This window comes from Pan troglodytes, chromosome 6 (assembly GCF_028858775.2).
Source record: "Pan troglodytes isolate AG18354 chromosome 6, NHGRI_mPanTro3-v2.0_pri, whole genome shotgun sequence".
NCBI lineage: Eukaryota > Metazoa > Chordata > Mammalia > Primates > Hominidae > Pan > Pan troglodytes.
The window spans coordinates 83,379,397-83,399,092 of NC_072404.2; the positions used below are offsets into that span (position 1 = coordinate 83,379,397).

At 43.7% G+C, this 19,696-nt stretch overlaps 1 protein-coding gene across 1 annotated transcript in view; it reads left to right on the plus strand.

Moving 5' to 3' along the window:
* Nucleotides 1-19,696, plus strand: part of TYW1B (tRNA-yW synthesizing protein 1 homolog B) — a 265,501-nt gene that overhangs the window by 121,237 nt on the left and 124,568 nt on the right. Inside the window, 1 exon segment of the mRNA XM_054687593.2 lies at nucleotides 3,586-3,763. Coding sequence (XP_054543568.2) covers nucleotides 3,586-3,763 — 178 coding nt within the window.

A 19,696-nucleotide genomic window follows, 5' to 3' on the forward strand; every position in this document is an offset into this window, starting at 1 on the left:
GTGGAGATTGCTGGTGGGGGGGTACTAAGTGAAAATGCTGTATAAACTGCATGATTTTTTTTTTTTCCCAGACAGGTTCTTGCCCTGTTGCCCAGGCTAGAGTGCAGTGGCGCAGTCTCAGCTCACTGCAACCTCCGCCTCCCGGGTTCAAGTGATTCTTCTGCCTCAGCCTCCTGAGTAGCTGGGCCTACAAGCATGCACCACCACGCCTGGCTAATTTTTGTATTTTTAGTAGAGATGAGGTTTTGCCTTGTTGGCCGAGCTGGTCTTGAACTCCTGACCTCAATTGATGCACCCATCTCGGCCTCACTAAGTGCTGGGATTACAGGCATGAGCTGCCGTGCCCAGCCGAACTGCATGCTTTTTACAAGCAACTGTGGTTCTCCTGCCCAGCCCACTGCCACTGGACTGCCCTGTTTGTGAGTTTGTGAGTCCCTTCAATAAACCCTATGTCTTGGCTGGGCATGGTGGCTCACGCCTGTAATCCCAGCACTTTGGGAGGCTGAGACAGGCCAACATAGTGAAACCCCATCTCTACTAAAAATACAAAAAAAAAAAAAAAATTAGCCAGACGTGGTGGTGTGCGCCTGTAATCCCAGATACTGAGGAGGCTGAGGCAGGAGAATTGCTTGAACCCGGGAGGCAGAGGTTGCAGTGAGCTGAGATCACGCCATTGCACTCCTGCCTGGGTAACGGGGCGAGACTCTGTCTCAACAACAACAACAACAACAACAACAACAACAGCAACAACAACAGCCACAGCCCCTAAGTCTCGTTCACTGGCTCTGAATCTCTTTGCCAGCCCCTCACACATGGTGCTATCCCTACTGAAGTCAATGAGGGTCTGGCGGAACAGTGTGTCTAAAATAAAATCACTTTCTGAAAACTGAGGCACAACTGAGCAGTGAAATTTAACTTTATTTCGCCCACGTTCTTTGTTACTGTTGTTAAGGTGACAGTGACTGGGATCGAATCAGTTTCATAAACTAGGATAAAGGTGGTAATAGCAAATCGTTAATGAACATTTCTTGTGTGCCAGACACTCCGCTAAGGCCTTTACATGCATTATCTCATTTAATTCCAACAAAAATTCTTCAAGGTACTTACCATTCACAGCTAAGAAAGTTATGTTTCAAAGATGGCCAATAATGGCTGGGCATGGTGGCTCACGCCTGTAATCCCAGCACTTTGGGAGGCCGAGGCGGGCAGATCACGAGGTCAGGAGATCGAGACCATCCTGGCCAACATGGTGAAACCCCATCTCTACTAAAAATACAAAAAATTAGCCGGGCATGGTGGTGGGCACCAGCCCGGTGTAGTCCCAGCTACTCGGGAGGCTGAGGCAGGAGAATGGCTTGAACTGAGGAGGTGGAGCTTGCAGTGAGCTGAGATTGTGCCACTGCAATCCAGCCTGGGTGATGGAGCACAACTCCATCTCAAAAACAAACAAACAAACAAACAAAACAAAGATGTCCAATAGGAGTCGGAGAAGACACATGAACACGCTTCTCCCCTAGGCCCAAGCTCCATGAGGAACCCCTGTCCTGCAGAGAGAATATATTCTTCAAAAGGAACCTAGAAATCATTGATTTAGAACTATCAGGAGTCAAGGTGATATATACTTTTTCTTTGTTTTTTTTTTTAACTCAAGTTCAGGGGTACAAGTGCAGGTTTGTTACATAGGTAAACTTGTGTCATGGGGGTTTGTTGTACAGATTATTTCATCACCCAGGTATTAAGCCCAGTACCCATTAGTTGTTTTTCCTGATCCTCTCCCTTCTCCCACCCTCCACCCTCTGATAGGCCCCAGTGTGTGTCATTCCCCTCTATGTGTTCATGTGTTCTTAGGATACATATTTTTGCCTGTTTACACTCTTTCCGAGTCTTTCACATTCTCTGTTAGACTGAAGGACTTTTAGGACAGCATATCTCTTAATGCCTTCTACATTGAGTCAAGAGGAGTACCTGACAAACCAAGCTGCATGCTGGAATCACACGGAGAGCCCTTTAGAAATCCTGATGCACGAGGCCCCTCCCCAGAGACCGTGATTTAATATGTTTGGGATATGGGCTGGACATTGGGATTCTTAAATGTTTTTTGGGTAATTCCAGTGTCCAGCTAGGATTCAGAACGAGTGGTGTGTGCTAGTGGCTACTAAACTTGTCTACACATTGGAATCACCTGGAGGGCTTCAGAAACCGCGAATTGCCTGCACCCCTCCGCCAGAGATTGGCGTTTAGTTGATCTGAGCTGTGGCCTGGATTGTGGGAATTTTAAGATTCCAAGGTGATTCCAATGTGCAGACAGGTTGGGCCCCTCTGGTTTCATGCAGTGGCTTTTAGCCTTGGCTATATGTAACAACCATCTGAGAAGCTTTAACAAAACTTATTGCCCAGCCTTGCACCCACTCTGATGAAACAGACTCTTTAGAGGTGGACCTAGGTGGCAGTATTTTTTTTTTTTGGAGACGGAGTCTCACTCTGTTGCCCAGGCTGGAGTGCGGTGGCACCGTCTCCTCTCACTGCAATCTGTGCCTCCTGGGTTCAAGCGATTTCTCCTGCCTCAGCCTCCCGAGTAGCTGGGATTACTGGCATCCGCCACCACGCCCAGCTAATTTTTGCATTTTTAGTAGAGACAGGGTTTCACCATGTTGCCAGGCTGGTGTTGAACTCCTGACCTCAAGTGATCTGCCCACCTTGGCCTCCCAAAGTGCTGGGATTACAGGTGTGAGCCACTGCGCCCAGCCTATTTTTTTTTTTTTGAGACAGGCCTTGCTCTGTCATCCAGGCTGGAGTGCAGTGGCATGATAGTGGTTCACTGCAGCCTCAATCTCCCAGACTCAAGTGATCTTCCCACCTCAGCCTCCCAAGTAGTTGGGACCACAGACATGTGCCACCATGCCCAGCTATTTTTTTTTTTTTAATTTTTAGTAGTGGCAAGGTCTCACTATATTGCCCAGGCTAGTTTTGAACTCCTTGGCTCAAGCAATCCTCCTGCCTTGGCCTCCCAAAGTGCTGGGATTACAGGTGTGAGCTACTGCACCTGGCCTGTAGAAGTATTTTTTGCAGCTCCTCAGGTGATTCCAGTATGAAGTATGAATTATGAAGTATTCCAGTATGAAGCCAAAGATAAGAACGATTAGGTCTCTTCTTTTTCTCTCCTATACAGCTTTGGACCAACTACATTTACTTTCCCAGTTCAGGATACTTGAGGAATGATTGGTCTAGAAGAAGCTTGTTCTTATGCAGATATACTGACTTCATTTTCTTAGATCAACATGAAAGAATGCAAAGCTAAGCAAATTATGCAAACGGACTTATTCTGCATTCCAAATAATTAGCTAACAAAGCTAGTTTTGCCTGCTTGTATTGATGTAGTTTAACTGGTACCAAAACTAAGAATGAGGTTACTGACTGATTTTTCTGATTTAATAATTCTAGTCCTGCCCTGCCCTTTAGCCTTTGTTTTGTATTCTTTGGTATCAAAAATGAATTTGCTCTATAAAATCAAAGCATCATTAAGAAAAACGTGACATCCTCTATCTGTGCCTTATGTAGCTGGGTCCTTCTCACTGTATTCTCCAGGAGTACCGGGCGTCAAAGCAGAACGCTTTGAAGAAGGAATGATGGTAAAGCACTGTGCATTGTCTCTCGTGGGAGAACCAATAATGTACCCAGAGATCAACAGGTTTTTGAAGCTACTCCACTAGTGTAAAATCTCCAGTTTCCTGGTCACAAACGCACAATTTCCTGCGGAAATAAGGTGAGTTCTCCAGCCTATGGAGAGATGCTGCTTGAATCTATGTTTCACTGCAAAGTAAAACTAATAGGCATTAATGCAATCAAATAGGATTTATTGATTACTTACTACATACAAATGTTGGGCTTTGGGAGGTGAAGATGGTCCTGCTCTTCAAAATCTGTTCTATTAGGCACAACAGCATTAGTAAAAAGACTAGAGGCACAGATACGTCGCTAGGGGAGTTCAAAAGAGAATGAATTTTTTTTTTCCAAATGGGAGAGGCAGGGTAAAACTTACCAGAGAAGCTGTCATTTAATTTTTTTTTTTTTTTTTTGAGTCGGAGTCTCACTCTGTCTCCCCGGCTTGAGTGCAGTGGCGTGATCATGGCTCACTGCTACCTCCGCCTCCTAGGTTCAAGTGATTCTCCTGTCTCAGCCTCCTGAGTAGCTGGGTCTACAGGCGCCTGGCACCATGCCCAGCTAATTTTTTTTTTTTTTTTTAATAGAGATGGGCTTTCACCATGTTGGCCAAACTGGTCTTGAACTCCTGGCCTCAAGAGATCCTCCCGCCTCAGCCTCTGAAAGTGCTGGCATTACAGGTGTGAGCCACTGCGCCTGGCCTAATTTTTATCTTTATGTCTGGGATTGGTACTTGAGAAGGTTGGAAACTATATTGTTGTTAATAAGGAACTTCCTGAGAAAGACGTGGAGTTGGGGTATTTGTGATAACCATTATGTAAGTGTAGTTTATTTAGACCACAGAATGTGTGAGAGTGGCAGGTGGAAGTCAAGTTAGAAAGGTTGGGATTAGATGGTCTAGGACTTCAAATGCGGTCCTGTGGAAAGATCTTGCTTCCTGCAGAGCAGTCTGCTGGCATGGTATGCAATTGGGGAGACAAGAAGCAGCAGGAACCTAGATAGGAGATTATGATGTTTGCTTAGGTCAGAGTTATAAGGGTGGAAGCAAGTCAATGTGAATGAGGGAGTCTTAAAAAAGATGCTGTTAAGCCAGGCGCGGTGGCTCATGCCTGTCATCCCAGCACTTTGGGAGACTGAAGCCGGTGGATCACCTGAGGTTGAGAGTTCCAGACCAGCCTGACCAACATGGGGAAACCCCATCTCTACTAAAAATACAAAATTAGCTGGGCATGATGGTGCATGCCTGTAATCCCAGCTACTCGGGAGGCTGAGGCAGGAGAATCGCTTGAACCTGGGAGGTGGAGGTTTCAGTGAGCCGAGATCGCACCATTGCACTCCAGCCTGGGCAACAAGAGTGAAACTCTGACTCAAAAAAAAAGATGCTATTGAAGGATTGCTAGGTATGATTGTCAAACTGCTTGTATGGCTCTGAGAGGCTAGCGGAGAAGAGGACTAGGTAATTACACTGAGGGTTCCAGCCATGTTGATTGCTAGGATTATGGGGCCCCATAACAGCAGAGGGCTCTTGTAAGGAAGGGTCAGGTTTAGGTGGTAGGATGATGAGGTTGGGTTGGATGACTTAAGGGAGGGCTCTCCTTATAGGGATGATCAAAGGCATCTCCTGGGGCCTCTGGGGAAATGATCTGTTTTTGTGTCATACTGGGACTAGGCACATGCTGTAACACCAAAAGTATTATTACATTTACTCATCTGTTATGTATTGGTGTTTTCCCTGATTAGACTGCAAGTTCCTTGAGGTCAAGACCTCTGCTTATTTATCTCGGTGCATTTTTTGCCTGGTGCACTAAAGGTGCTCAGTACATGGGTAGTGAAATATTGGGGAAATAGGAAAAAAAAAAAGATCTTTTTGAATTCAAGTTTCTTTCATAAACACTGGCCAAGAAAGTATAAGATTGTAAGAATTAAAGGGGCAGGGCGCAGTGACTCACGCCTGTAATCCCAGCACTTTGGGAGGCCAAGACAGGCGGATCACCAGGTCACGAGATTGAGACCATCCTGGCTAACATGGTGAAACCCCGTCTCTACTAAAAATACAAAAACAAATAATAATAATAATAATAAGCCAGGCATGGTGGCAGTTGTCTGTAGTCCCAGCTAGTCGGGAGGCTGAGGCAGGAGAATGGCGAGAACCTGGGAGGCGGAGCTTGGAGTGAGCCAAGATCACGCCACTGCACTCCAGCCTGGGCTACAGAGAAAAAAAAAAAAAGAATTAAAGAAAGAGGAGAGAAACACGAAGCGCTGCTTAACAGTTAACAGGTTTATTCTGAACCTGGGAGGGACTTCTGACTGAGTTAGGTCAGAAGCCACACTCTGTTACAGACTAAGAGTTTTCAAGGATTCAGGGCGGGAGAGTTTATCAGAAGCCTGTACTGCTTCTGTGTCTCTTTGTTGTGCTTATCTGGGAGGGAGAGGTGTGTGTCTGTTCCCATACATCTTTCTGCGCGGCAGGCATAGCCCCGAGTCTGCTTTTAGCCTCCCTATCTTAGTGCACCTGAACGGAAAGGAATGTGCTTATTAAGGCCCACTGTTTTACTGGGGCCCAGTGTATGAGGGTGAAGTTTGGCAGTTACCCAAGAGACTTTTCCCTCACCTCCCTCTGTGCCCCAGGGGTCTTATCTGTGTTTTACTGTCTGCTGTTTCTGGCTGCTTGTAGTTGGAAGTGATTTCCTTGAAATGCATGAAGCTAGAAAGGGAGGTGGAACTTAAAGTGGTGGGGTTTGTCCGAGATGACAGTGCTCCTGCTCTGTCAAAGATGTGAAAAAAGGTGAAAATATTTGCAAAAAATTAAGACCACGGTTATTTCTAGAAAGATTGATCACATACATTCACACACACAGAGTCAGCTTGAAATATTTATTTATTTATTTTTGAGACAAAGTCTAGCTTTGTCGCCCAGGCTGGAGTGCAGTGGCACAATCTTGGCTCACTGCAACCTCTGCCTCCCAGATTCAAGCGATTCTCCTGCCTCAGTCTCCCCAGTAGCTGGGACTACAGGCGCACGCCACCACACCAGCTAAAAGACAGGGTTTCACCATGTTGGTTAGGCTGGTTTCAAACTCCTGACCTCAAGTGATACACCCGCCTCGGCCTCCCAAAGTGCTGGGATTACAGGCGTGAACCACCGAGCCCAGCCTGAAATTTAATGTCATAGGAAGTCGAAGAGTTGATTAAAATTATTAGCTACCAGGCAATAATATGAAAATCAGTGTATTGTCATAAAGATAACTAAGCTATTACTTTTTGAAGTTGTATAAAAAGGTGAAGTTAAAATGTTTTTTAAAAGTCAATGTGTCTATTTTACATAGGATTGCCATTTCTGTTTTTAAACTTTAGTTGGGTTTTAAATTCCTGAATTTTCACATGGCTGATGTGGGGGACATTGGGATAGAGTGGTGTTTGGGGTATATGCATAAAGAAAGGGAGTCTGTTTTAAATTAAAGGCATATATCCCCAAAAAGAATGGAATCTGTTAGTAGTAGGATATAGTAATTTTTTGCAAAATGATAACCAGAGAAGATGATTCATTGTTTGATCATGAATGGAATTGTCTGGGAATGCCATCATGGATTGAGGAAAATTATAGAGTATGATATAAGATATTTACCCGAAAACGTCCAGCAAAATGCCAGGCACATTTGTTAGATGTTATCGAGTCTCTCTTTCCCTCTCTTGCTGGTGAGTCTTCTCAGGCCTGCAGAGGGATCGTGGAATACGACAAGATGTTCGTACTAGCCTTGATTGCCATCGTCAACAAACAAATGAGATAGGATGGCATATGATTCCAAAGAAATAATTCTTCATTTACTAAACCTGACTGGGAAATGAGGAGGGAGACAAAAAGGAAGAAGTAAGGTGGCAGGATTGGGCTATTAGGAAGATTAGCAAATTTCTCCGATCCTGAAAATGAGAGTTTAAAAAGTGGATGGGTTTACTTTATCAGGAATCATCAAGAAAGAAGGAATGCTTAGGAAATAGAGGTTACACTTTTGGAATTTTTTTTTTTTTTTTTGAGACGGAGTCTCGCTCTGTCACCCAGGCTAGAGTGCAATGGCGCCATCTCGGCTCACTACAAGCTCCACCTCCAGGGTTCAAGTGATTCTCCTGCCTCAGCCTCCCAAGTAGCTGGGACTACAGGCACCCACCACCACCCCCAGCTAATGTTTTGTATTTTTAGTAGAGACGGGGTTTCACCGTGTTAGCCAGGATGGTCTTGATCTCCTGACCTCGTGATCCGCCCGCCTTGGCCTCCCAAAGTGCTGGGATTACAGGAGTGAGCCACCACGCTCGGCCACGCTTTTGGATTTTTAAAGCATCCTTGAAGCTCCTAATATGAAGGGTGCTGTGCTTCAGGGAATAAGCAGGCAAATTGTGTTGCATTTTTTTAGGGTATGTCCTTCCCTGGAACAAGACAGAATATGTAGAAAGTAGCCATTCTAGATTTAGATCTCAAAAAGTGGGCACGTCTTTGTTATCCATTGAAATACCTATCTAGAAAGAGAAGAACAAAAGCAAGTCTGAGATCTGCAGATTACTGCTAGGATATGGGAAGAATTTCTGATAATGGAAGTCTGGTAGACATGGGTTGAGGACATAGTCTTTCAGCTTACCTTTTTCTGAAACAGAGCAGTCCTCCTGGCTTGGGAATAATGTGTGTCCAAATGTTAGGAAGTCCTAAGTATAAGACAACCCTCCTAGCCCCACATTTTTCCAATGAAAGATGTGAATTATCTAGAAAAAATTTCAAAAACAAAATGATTAGGATTGCCATGCTAGATATTATGACGTGTCATAAAACCACAAGTTTCAAACACTCTGGGCTATAGAGTAGTGAAACAAGATGGTCTTCAGACAGCCTTTACTTTTAAACTAATTCTTTCAGGACTTGAGGCCTCTCCGAATTAAACTAAGGACGCTCCCTGCCAACCCTGATATCCCAAGAGAAAACAGAAAGAAAAAGTTTTCTAAGAGGAGATAATCTTACTTATTTCTGTGGATAGGAGGAATCAAAATACCAGCTGTCTCTGGTGTCTCAGTTTCTTTCAGAAAAATAAGGCTGTAGATTAACTAATAGAACACAGAGGCCATGTATTTTGGAAGTTTCCTTTAATGTTGATAATGCTAATTCTATACAGCAAGTCAGCTCATACAGCAAGTCAGCAAGTTCAGCTATTTGCTGAGCCTCTTGCAGCCATTTCATCTTTGAGCACACTGTAAGAATTAAAGAAGAGAGAAACAAGAAGGGCAGCTTGACAGTCAATAGGTTTATTTTAAACCTGGGAGGGGCTTTTGACCTTACACATACACTAGGAAGTAATAATGTTCTCTTGTGGTTGGGTGGCTTATTTATTTTTTAGTTTTTTAATTAGAATTTTTTTTCTAAGTAACTGCAATACCACCTGTACTCTGGTATCTTTTCAGGGGAATCTAGACTTTGTCAATAGTCTGTATTATATTCAGGCTAGTGGCTTTTTCAGGGTACTAAACCTTTCCCTAAAAGGGTTTCAGTCTTCCCTCCAGCTCCAAAGCATGTAACTGTGTATTAGTCTGTTCTCGCATTGCCATAAAGAACTAACTGAGACTGGGTAATTTGTGAAGAAAAGAGGTTTAATTGGCTCACAGTTCTGCAGGTTGTAGAGGAAGCACGGCAGGGGAGGCCTCAGGAAACTTAAAATCATGGCGGAAGGCAAAGGGGAAAGCAGGCACATCTTCACACAGCAGGAGGAAGAGAATGAAGGGGGAAGGGAAATGTTGCACACTTTTAAACAACCAGATCTCGTGAGAACTTACTCATTGTCACGAGAACAGCAAGGGGGAAGTCCCCATCACCCAGCCATCTCCCACCAGGCCCCTCCTCCAACATTGAGGATTACGAATTCAACATGAGATTTGGGTGGGGACAGAGCCAAATTATATCAGACTCTTTACTGACAGTTCTGCCCCTTAGAGGAGTTTTCACAGTGAGTGGTCCACCAGGACTTTTGGGAGAGCCAGGTATTTGTTGTGGATGCTGTGTAGAAGCAAACACCTTAGGCAAATGAGAAAGCTTTTGCTCTCTGAGTAGCTGTATGCTTTTGTCAAAACAGAGGTTAATAAAAGTGACAAGAATGTGTAACACACTTCATGTTAATAGGCCTGGTGGTGATTAGACAAGAAAAAAACCATTTCTTGAAAGGAAGGTACTGATATATTTTAATATGTGTCAGTTCTCTTTTGCTGCAACCACCCACCTCAAACTAACTAGCAATCATTTATTTAGCTCATAATTCTTCAGATCAGCCTGGAAGTCTTTTGGTCTTGGGCGACTTTGCTGGTTGATGATGGGCTGGGCTGGGGCCCAGGGGCCTCTATTCACATGACCTCTCATCCCCCAGCAGCTATGCTGCACTTTATCACAGGGTGGCAGGGTTTCAAAGAGCAGCGATGGGGGCAAGCCCCAATGCACGAGCATCTTTCAAGCCTTTGCTTGTATCACCTTTGCTCACTTCCCATGGACCAAAGCAAGTCACACAGTGGAGCTTCAAGTCAATGAGAAGGCACTCAGATCTACAGGGCAGGGACACTTGGGTACTGGGACAGGAGGAGTCGATGGCCACATTTACAGTCTACATACAGCACAACAGACCACACTTGTCAAGGAGTATAACCTTGAACCTACTGGGGCTCAGTATTCTTCAGAAACTCAGTTGATGATTATAATTATGTGAATAGCCCAGATGATATGCAATCCATTTTCTCCTTAAGCCCAGAGGTCTCAAACCCTCAGTTGGTAAGAAGTAGGTTTTGCTTTTCCTACAGCCTGTTTATCACTTTTTTTTGGAGCCAACATTGAAAAACCAAGAGGTTTTACATAAAATCTGGACTTTTGACTTTGAAAAGATGATCTGGCAAAAGTTGTCAAGAGCCAAGGAGTAGTTATTTTTTCCAGGAAGCCCTGTGGTTTTCAGTTTCCCACACTCCTCCCGTCTTGCTGTTTCTTCAGCCCTGAGGCTGAGTGTCATCTGCCACTTGTCAGAGGAATTGCACGGTTGATTTTCTTATAGCAGAGAAATTCCTGTCACCATTTCTAAAAAAGTGAAATAATGAAAGGTAGACTGAGAAGCCACATAGTCCCAGAAAAATGGAAGAAAGCATATCACTTTGAGTAAGGAGAGAATATTCTTGTGTGTTTCATATGCAGTCTCCATTTTGGTGCCCAAAGAACTTTTGAGAGAGGAGAGAATATTCTTTTTTTTTTTTTTGGAGATGGAGGAGTTTCGCTCTTGTTACCCAGGCTGGAGTACAATGGTGCGATCTCGGCTCACCACAACCTCCACTTCCTGGGTTCAAGTGATTCTCCTGCCTCAGTCTCCCAGGTAGCTGGGATTACAGGCATTTGCCACCACGCCTGGCTAATTTTGTATTTTTAGTAGAGACGGGTTTCTCCATGTTGGTCAGACTGGTATCAAACTCCTGACCTCAGGTGATCTCCCCACCTCGGCCTCCTAAAGTGCTGGGATTACAGGCGTGAGCCACTGTGCCTGGCCGGAGAGAATATTCATGTGTGTTTCATATGCAATCCGCATTTTGATACACAAAGAATTCTTTTCCCTCTTAAAAGTGGCTTACTTGACTCACATTATTTCCTGGTCCCTGTAGACATGTGAGTTTAGAACTTTGTTCCAGAACACTGTACCATCTGTGCATTCAGCTTTGCAGTCCTAGAGAGGTGCATCATAGCTGATGTTATTGCTGCGATGGAAGACTCCATGGAGTCATTTCTTATACATAGCTCCACGCTGTAATGCTGACGACACCTTGTAAAAGCAGATCTCTGTATGGCATCGTGTTGTAAGGCAAGGAAGTTGTTGAGGAGGATGTTTCCCAACACTGAATAGCTTCTTCCCTCTGAGGAACCTCAGAGAACTGGTTTGTTCTGATCTTGTGGACATTTGAATCCTGTAACAGCATCTCCCACTTCATGAGTGTGCCAGAGTTCAGAGTCAAATTTGTAGTCATTTGTAGACTCACAAACTCTTATCTTCATATTTAGTCCACGTTAACTGTTATGTATCATAATCATCTATTTTACATTATTTTAAAATTTACATTTAGAATCTCATAGCTCTTTTTTGGTGAGTACTATAAATCTAAAGCTTTTTAGCTGCCAGCAGGTTTATCATAAGAAGACAGAGCTGTGTTCAGCATTTAACTATGACATGATTAACTTCTCAGACTCACCTCCTGCTCCCAAATTTCATCCCTGTGTACATTTACTTTCGAACACCTTTTCATTGAAACTATGTAGGAACTTTATTCTCTTTCCTCTGCTACTTCTGTATTTCTGTTTTGTTTGCTTTGTGTTTTTTCTCTAGTTTTTGCTGAGACATTCACCCCATCTTTTAGAGAACCTCTATAAACTGGATGTCTCTTTACGTATTAGGTGCATAGTATATGTTTGAAGAGATGAGTGAAGTTTAATAAACATGCAGTTTTCTTGTATGAGTTAGCTCAAAATGGTTCCAGAAAACAGCTACAATGAAACGAAGATTGAATACTGCCTGATTCTTTCAATAGAAGTTTCTTTCAATAGAAGTAAATACTGCCTGAGCCTTTCAATAGAAGTTTCTTTCAATAGAAGTAAATACGGCCTGATTCTTTCAATAGAAGTTCCCCGCCCCCCGGCCTATCTTGTTTGCACTAAACATATGAAGTTTAAAATCTAATTTTCTCTCCTGTCTTTGAATTCATGGAATATTTTTCTGAAACATGCATGTCTGGTTGGGCTAAAGAGAGAGAGAGAAAGTGCAGAGAGGTGGCAAAAAGCTTGGGCTCTGGGCTAGAAAAGATCTAGGTTTGAATCTTGACTGGATCTCCTGGTGTCTTTCTGACGTTGGAGGATAACTTTTCAGTGCCCACTTTCCTCATTTGTAAAATCATAATAATAATAATGACTACCTTATGGTGGCATTGCGAGTATGTGAGATAAGACATGAAACACGGAAGTTTCACCTTTGGCAAGGCAGGCTAAGTAATGTTGGTCAAAATATACTTTAAGGCAAAACCCATTACTTGAGATAAGATTGACTTTTTTTTTTTTTTTCTTCAGAGACAGGGTCCCATTATATTGGCCAGGCTGGTCTTGAACTCCTGTGCTCAAGTGATCCTCCCACCCTGGCCTCCCAAAGTGCTGGGATTACAGGTGGGAGCCACCATGCCTGGCCAAGATGGACTTTTTTTTTTTTTTTTTTTTTTTTTTTAAGATAGAATCTCATTCTGTCTCATATGCTGGAGTGCAGTGGTGCGATCTGGGCTCACTACAACCTCCACCTCCCAGGTTCAAGCAATTCTCGTGCCTCAGCCTCCCGAGTATCTGGGATTACAGGCATGCACCACCATGCCCAGATAATTTTTGTATTTATAGTAGAGACAGGGTTTCACCATGTTGGCCAGGCTGGTCTCAAATGCCTGACTTCAAGTGATTTGCCTGCCTTGGCCTCCCAGAGTGCTGGGATTACAGGAATGAGCTACTGCGCCCAGACAAGATGGACATTTCTTAATAATAAAACGTTAAGCCCACCAGAAACATAAAATCATATAACAACTCAAAATTTTTAACACTGAATAATACAGTCTCAAGAATGACAGACTACAAAGGGGGAGGAACAGTAGTAGATTTTTAACTGATTTCTCTCAAACTGATAAAATTAGTAGGAGTATTGAAGATTTGAACAATGGAATTAACAAATTTAACCTATATCACAGAAATAGAGCATTCCAACCAGAAACTTTGGAATACAGATTTTTTCTTTTTCTTTTCTTTTTTTTTTTTTTTGAGACAGGGTCTCACCCTGTCACCCAGCCTGGAGTGCAGTGGTGAGATCTTGGCTCACTGCAGCCTCTGCCTTTCGAATTCAAGTGATTCTCCCACCTCACCATCCCCAGTAGCTAGGACTACCGGTGCGCGCCACCACACCAGCTAATTTTTTTATTTTCTGAGAGAAACATGGTTTCACCATGTTGGCCAGGCTGGTCTCGAACTCCTGACCTCAGCTGATATGCCCGCCTTGGCCTCCCAAAGTGCTGGGATTACAGGCATGAGCCACCGCGTCTGGTCTGAATACAAATTCTTTTCAAGAGCACAGAACTTGTTCACAGAAAAATTACCAAATGGCCATTTGCTGAACATTATAGACATTTCAAAACAGGGTCGAAATTGTATAGAGCATGATATCTGAACACAATGGAATTAAACTGGAAACCAATACCAAGAGATAATTAGAATATTCTGGAATTTAAGCAACACACTTCTTATTTACTTGTGGGTCAAAAAGAAGTTACAGTGGAAATAGAAAATATACTGATAAGCCAGGTGCGGTGGCTCACGCCTGTAATCCCAGCACTTTGGGAGGCCGAGGTGGGCGGATCACGAGGTCAGGAGATCGAGACTATCCTGGCTAACACGGTGATACCCTGTCTCTACTAAAAATACAAAAAATTAGCCAGGTGCAGTGGTGGGCGCCTGTAGTCCCAGCTACACGGGAGGCTGAGGCAGGAGTATGGCGTGAACCCGGGAGGCAGAGCTTGCAGTGAGCCGAGATAGTGCCACTGCACTCTGGCCTGGGAGAAAGAGCGAGACTCCATCTCAAAAAAAAAAAAAAAAAAAAAAAAATATATATATATATATATATATATAGATGAATGATGATAGATAAGAAAACAAAATATGTGGGTTGGATGTCAGCAGAAATAGCAGAGCACAGACCTTAAAAATCTTGTTTCTCTGTGAAAACAATGAGAATACTGGCAAAAATGATCACAAGCGACTTTTTTTTACCTGTGGAAATTAACCAAAGGCATGCAACAATGTGAGGAGCATATATTCACGAAAAAATGGTTGCATCTCAGTAAGAAAAAAGAGCTTTGTGATGTTAACTTGTTCTATTCCTTTCTCACTTTCCCTAGCCTTGAAAACCAGTATCTCGGCTGGGAGCAGTGGCTCATGCCTGTAATCCCAGCACTTTGGGAGGCTGAGGCGGGCGGATCATTTGAGGTCAGGAGTTCAAGACCAGCTTGACCTACATAGTGAAACCCCATCTCAACTGAAATATAAAAATTAGCCAGGTGTGGTGGCGGGCACCTGTAATCCCAGCTACTCAGGAGGCTGAGGCAAGAGAATCGCTTGAACCCAGGAGGCAGAGGTTACAGTGAGCTGTAATCACACCATTCCACCCCAGCCTGGGGGATAGAGCAAGATTCCCTTTCAAAAGAAAATAAAAAAGAAAACGAGTAGCTCACAACCACGGTAAAAACCAGCAGCCCGGCAGCTGTGGGAGGGGGCAAAACAGAGTGGGAACTCCTTCAAAGTCTCATTCCTGGGAAATTGTCATTATATATGACTTGTATGGCAAACCTGGAAACTTTCTCTCACAGGGGTTGTGTTTATTTGAAGTGACTCAAGTTTGTCTGGTGCAAAAAGCCTTTGGATATTTCTCCTAAACAATTATAGACGATTGTTTAGCTTCACAAAGCTGCCTCAAGTGGCATTAACAGCTAGGGCAAACAAGAAGCTCACCAATAAATGGAAAAGGAAAAGCTGGGCCATGAGATGTCATAGGGGACTTTGAAAAGCTCCATCGTATTCCTGGGAATCTCCAACCCCACTCACACGATCAGGGCTGTGGGCATGCCAGAGAAGACTTGAGAAGGCCCTGTGCTCTTGGTTCTTACTGAGTAAGCAGGCAGCGAAAACCAAGGCAGAGTTGCAAACTGCCTGTCTGGGTGATGAAGGCATCCCCTAACAAAAACAAGAGCCCCTTGACAAACGCTGGGAGGCTTACCAGTTGGAAGCATTTAAGGATATCTCTGTCCATTAATGAGCTGACCACTAAGCTAACCAAACAGAGACTTCAGTGGCTAAACACAACAATGAATATCGAATTTACCAGATTATTTCAGCAAAAATAAACACAACAAACAGCAAAAAAGAAAACCAAGAAATGAATGAAACAATATGCCCAAAACCAAAGTAACCAACCAAACCAAACAAACCTGGGTTGAGAGGTATCTGATTTCTGGAGTTGCCACTAATGATATTTAAAACAATAGCCAGGCATGGTGGCTCATGTCTGTCATCCCAGCACTTCGGGAGGCTGGGACGGGAGGGTTGTTTGAGGCCAGGAGTTTGAGACTGGCCTGGGCAACATAGTGAGACCCTGTCTCTACAAAAAATTAAAACATTAGCCAAGTGTTTTGGTGCATGCCTGTAGTCCCAGCTACTGAGGATGCTGAGTTGGGAGGGTTGCTTGAGCTCAGGAGTTCAAGATTGCAGTGAGCCATGATCATGCCACTGCACTCCAGCCTGGGGGACAGAGTGAGACCTTGTCGCAAAAAATAAATAAAAAGAAAATGTCTAGTGTTTAAAGAAACCGACAAGATATACAAAGAAATAAGAATGTGGCCTATACAGTTGAAAGGAAACAGAATAGAATCCATCTACAAGGAAGCCTAGATGTTGGACTTACTAGACAAAGATTTGACATTGGCTATTTTAAATGTGTTCAAAGAACTACAGGAAAGCATTTTCTTTTCTTTTTTTTTTTTTCCGAGACGGAATCTTGCTCTGTCACCCAGGCTAGAGTGCAGTGGCACAATCTCAGCTAACTGCAACCTCCGCCTCCCCGGTTCAAGCAATTCTCCTGCCTCAGCCTCCTGAGCAGCTGGGATTACAGGCATGTGGCACACCTGGCTAATTTTTGTATTTTTAGAAAAGACAGGATTTCATCTTGTTGGCCAGGATGGTCTTGAACTCCTGACCTCAAGTGATCTGCCCCCCTCGCCCTCCCAAAGTGGTGGGATTACAGGCATGAGCCACCACACCTGGCCAGAAAAACATTTTCAAAGAAACAAAAGTATGAAAATGATGACTCATCAAATAGACTATCACTGAAGTCTCTCAGAGACCCATGGGGCACCTTCAGGCGTGCCAACATATTTATAAAGGGAATTCCAGAAGGACAGGAGAGAGAGAAATGAGAAGAAAGAATATTTGAACAAATCCTAACCAAGAACTTCACAAACTAGAATTTGGGAAACTCACAAATATGTGGAAATTAAACAACACACTGTTAAATAACCAGGATATCAAAGAGAAATCACAAAGTGCATTCTTTGTAGTTGTTAGAAAATCAAAGAAAGGTCCAGGCGTGGTGGCTTACACCCGTAATCCCAGCACTTTGGGAGGCTGAGGCAGGTGGATCACCTACAGTCAGTTCAAGAACAGCCTGGCCAACGTGGCGAAACGCTGTCTTTACTAAAAATACAAAAAATTAGCTGGGCATGGTGGTGGGTGCCTATAATCCCAGCTACTCCAGAGGCTGAGGCAGGAGAATCGGTTGAACCTGGGAGGCAGAGGTTGCAGTGGGCCAAGATTGTGCCATTGCACTCCAGCCTGGGTGACAGAGCGAGACTCTGTCTCACAAAAAAAAAAAAAAAAAAAGTGTAAAAGCTCTTTATGTATTGATATGAAATGATTTCTACAAGTTAACAATCTCTTATCCCATGTGCCCAAAAGTATTTCAGAATTTTAGAAAGACAATACAGTTTATCCACTGTATTTTATGGAATATCTCCACCACCCTAGAGCCACACACATGTAATTAGTTCTACAATAAAGTATGCTTAGTCACAGAAATGGAAAAATTTGGCCAGGCACAGTGGCTCATGCCTGTAATCCCAGTACTTTGGGAGGCCGAGGCAGGCAGATCACCTGAGGCCAAGAGTTTAAGACCAGCCTGGCCAACATGGCGAAACCCCATCTCCACTAAAAATACAAAAATTAGGCAGGTGTGGTGGTGCGTGCCTGTAGAACCAGCTTCTTGGGAGGCTGAGGTAGGAGAGTTGCTTGAACCCGGGAGGTGGAGGTTGTGGTGAGCCGAGATCACGCCCCTGCACTCCAGCCTGGGTGACAGAGCAAGACTCTGTCTTTAAAAAAAAGAAAAGAAAAGAAAAATTAAGAATACAAACAGCTTTGTAAGTCAGATTCTACTTCAAGGTAAATATGTCTCCAAACTTAGAAAAGCAACCTTTCGGTTATTAGAGCTTTTTGGATTTTTAAATTGTGGTTAAGAGGTTGTTGGATTGGTGATAAGTGGGAGGCACAGGGGAGCCAGATGCAGAACGGTGCACTGTGCTGGCTTTTTAATCCGTCCATCACACTGGAGCCACGTGACTTTCATCAGCACTTATCTGACTGTGTCACTGGCTACATAAAACTTCAGTAAGACAAACCTAACCCTGGCAGGACATGAGACCTGGCTGCAGGCATCCCCCAATTCCATTTGCCATGTTAGAGCCATGGGGGATAGTTTGTGTTTCCTTTATCCTGCTGCATCTCACAGCTGTGGGCCTTTGCATTTCTTCTTTGGACATCCCTGGAAATGATCTCATTCTCTTCCTGATGAACTCTGTGTCCTTCAGAGATCAGCTTTGACTTTGACCTTGTTACGTCTTTTGTATGATTTTGCCAAGCAAAATCAACTCACTCCTCCATTTATACCCATTACATTTTCCCCACCTTAGTCATGGTGCTGCGTGGTGGGACTCTCATCCATCTTCTGTTCCCTCCAGAATGTAAATATTGAGGGCTGAGCCTCTTGGCCTCAGTGTCCAGTTTGTAGTAATCCCTGAATAAATGTTGAATGAAGTGCATAAGCCCCTGAAGAGAATTAAGTTCAGAATTTCTTCCTGAGGACTTGTTGTTTTGGCTTCTCTTAGGACTTTGCAGTCAGAATCTGCATTTCACAGATCATCCGTATTCTCTTGGATTTTTCATTTATGGAATACTGTTTGTTACATGTAACCGCTGTGACTTGAACACTGAGCCACACTGTGGATTTTGCCATCATGGTGCAGGGTTAGGAGAAAGGCTCTGGGTTCATCTCTGGACTTGAATCTCCTTGACACTTACTGTTTTTCTTTTCTTTCTTTCTTTTTTTTTTTTTTGAGATGGAGTCTTGCTCTGTTGCCCAGGCTGGAGTACAGTGGTGTGATCTCGGCTCACTGCAGCCTCCGCCTCCTGAGTTTAAGTGATTTTTGTGCCTCAGCCTCCTGAGTAGCTGGGATTACAGGCGTGCGCCACCATGCCTGGCTAATTTTTGTATTTTTTAGTAGAGATGGGGTTTCACCATGTTGGCCAGGCTGGTCTCGAACTCCTGACCTCAGGTGATCCTCCTGCCTCAGCCTCCCAAAGTGTTGGGATTACAGGCATGAGCCACTGTGCCCGGCCTGATGCTTATTCTTTATAGATCCTTGCACATGTTACTTAACCTTTTGAACCTCAGCTTCATCGTCTCTAAAATGGGCATAAGTAGCAACTACGTGGTCGTTTTATTGTGAGGATTCAGTGAACTGATCAAGAAGGGTAAAGCACACGGCAGAGTGTGCCAGCTCGGTGAGTGGTAAATAATTCTCTCCTTCTCTTTCACCCTCCTCCTCTCTTCCTCCTGAGCTATTTGGCTTGTTCTGACAGCCCCAGATGGTCTTAGAGATTTAGGTTTTAATATCATTGCTTGTTTGGGTCCCTCTGCTTATTTTTTTTATCCCAAGGAGGAGCTTCAAAGTCACTGTTTACTTGAATTTCTTACAAACATAAATCTCTCTCCTTTTTTTTCCTGCAGATATGTCAGGCCTCATTCTACCTTCTGAGCCTTGGAAGGTAGAAAGAGGCCTGATAATCTCTACAGAAAGGCAACATGGGAGAGGGATTTTTATGTTCATCAGCACATTTTTATATATGATAATTCTGCACTCAGAGATTTAAAATTAAGATGAAGGGTCCTTACAGTACTCACATCAAGAATCCTGGGGCATTTGTACAGAGGATTGGGCTTAAGGTTGTCTATCTTAAATATTGTCTTTTTTTTGGGAGAGCAGAGGATATCCTTTTTAATTACTCCCAGCAGTGCTGTGAGATTCTCAGATACAGGAATTATTATGGTGATTTTGATGATGTAAGACTTTTTTGCTATTTGGGAACATT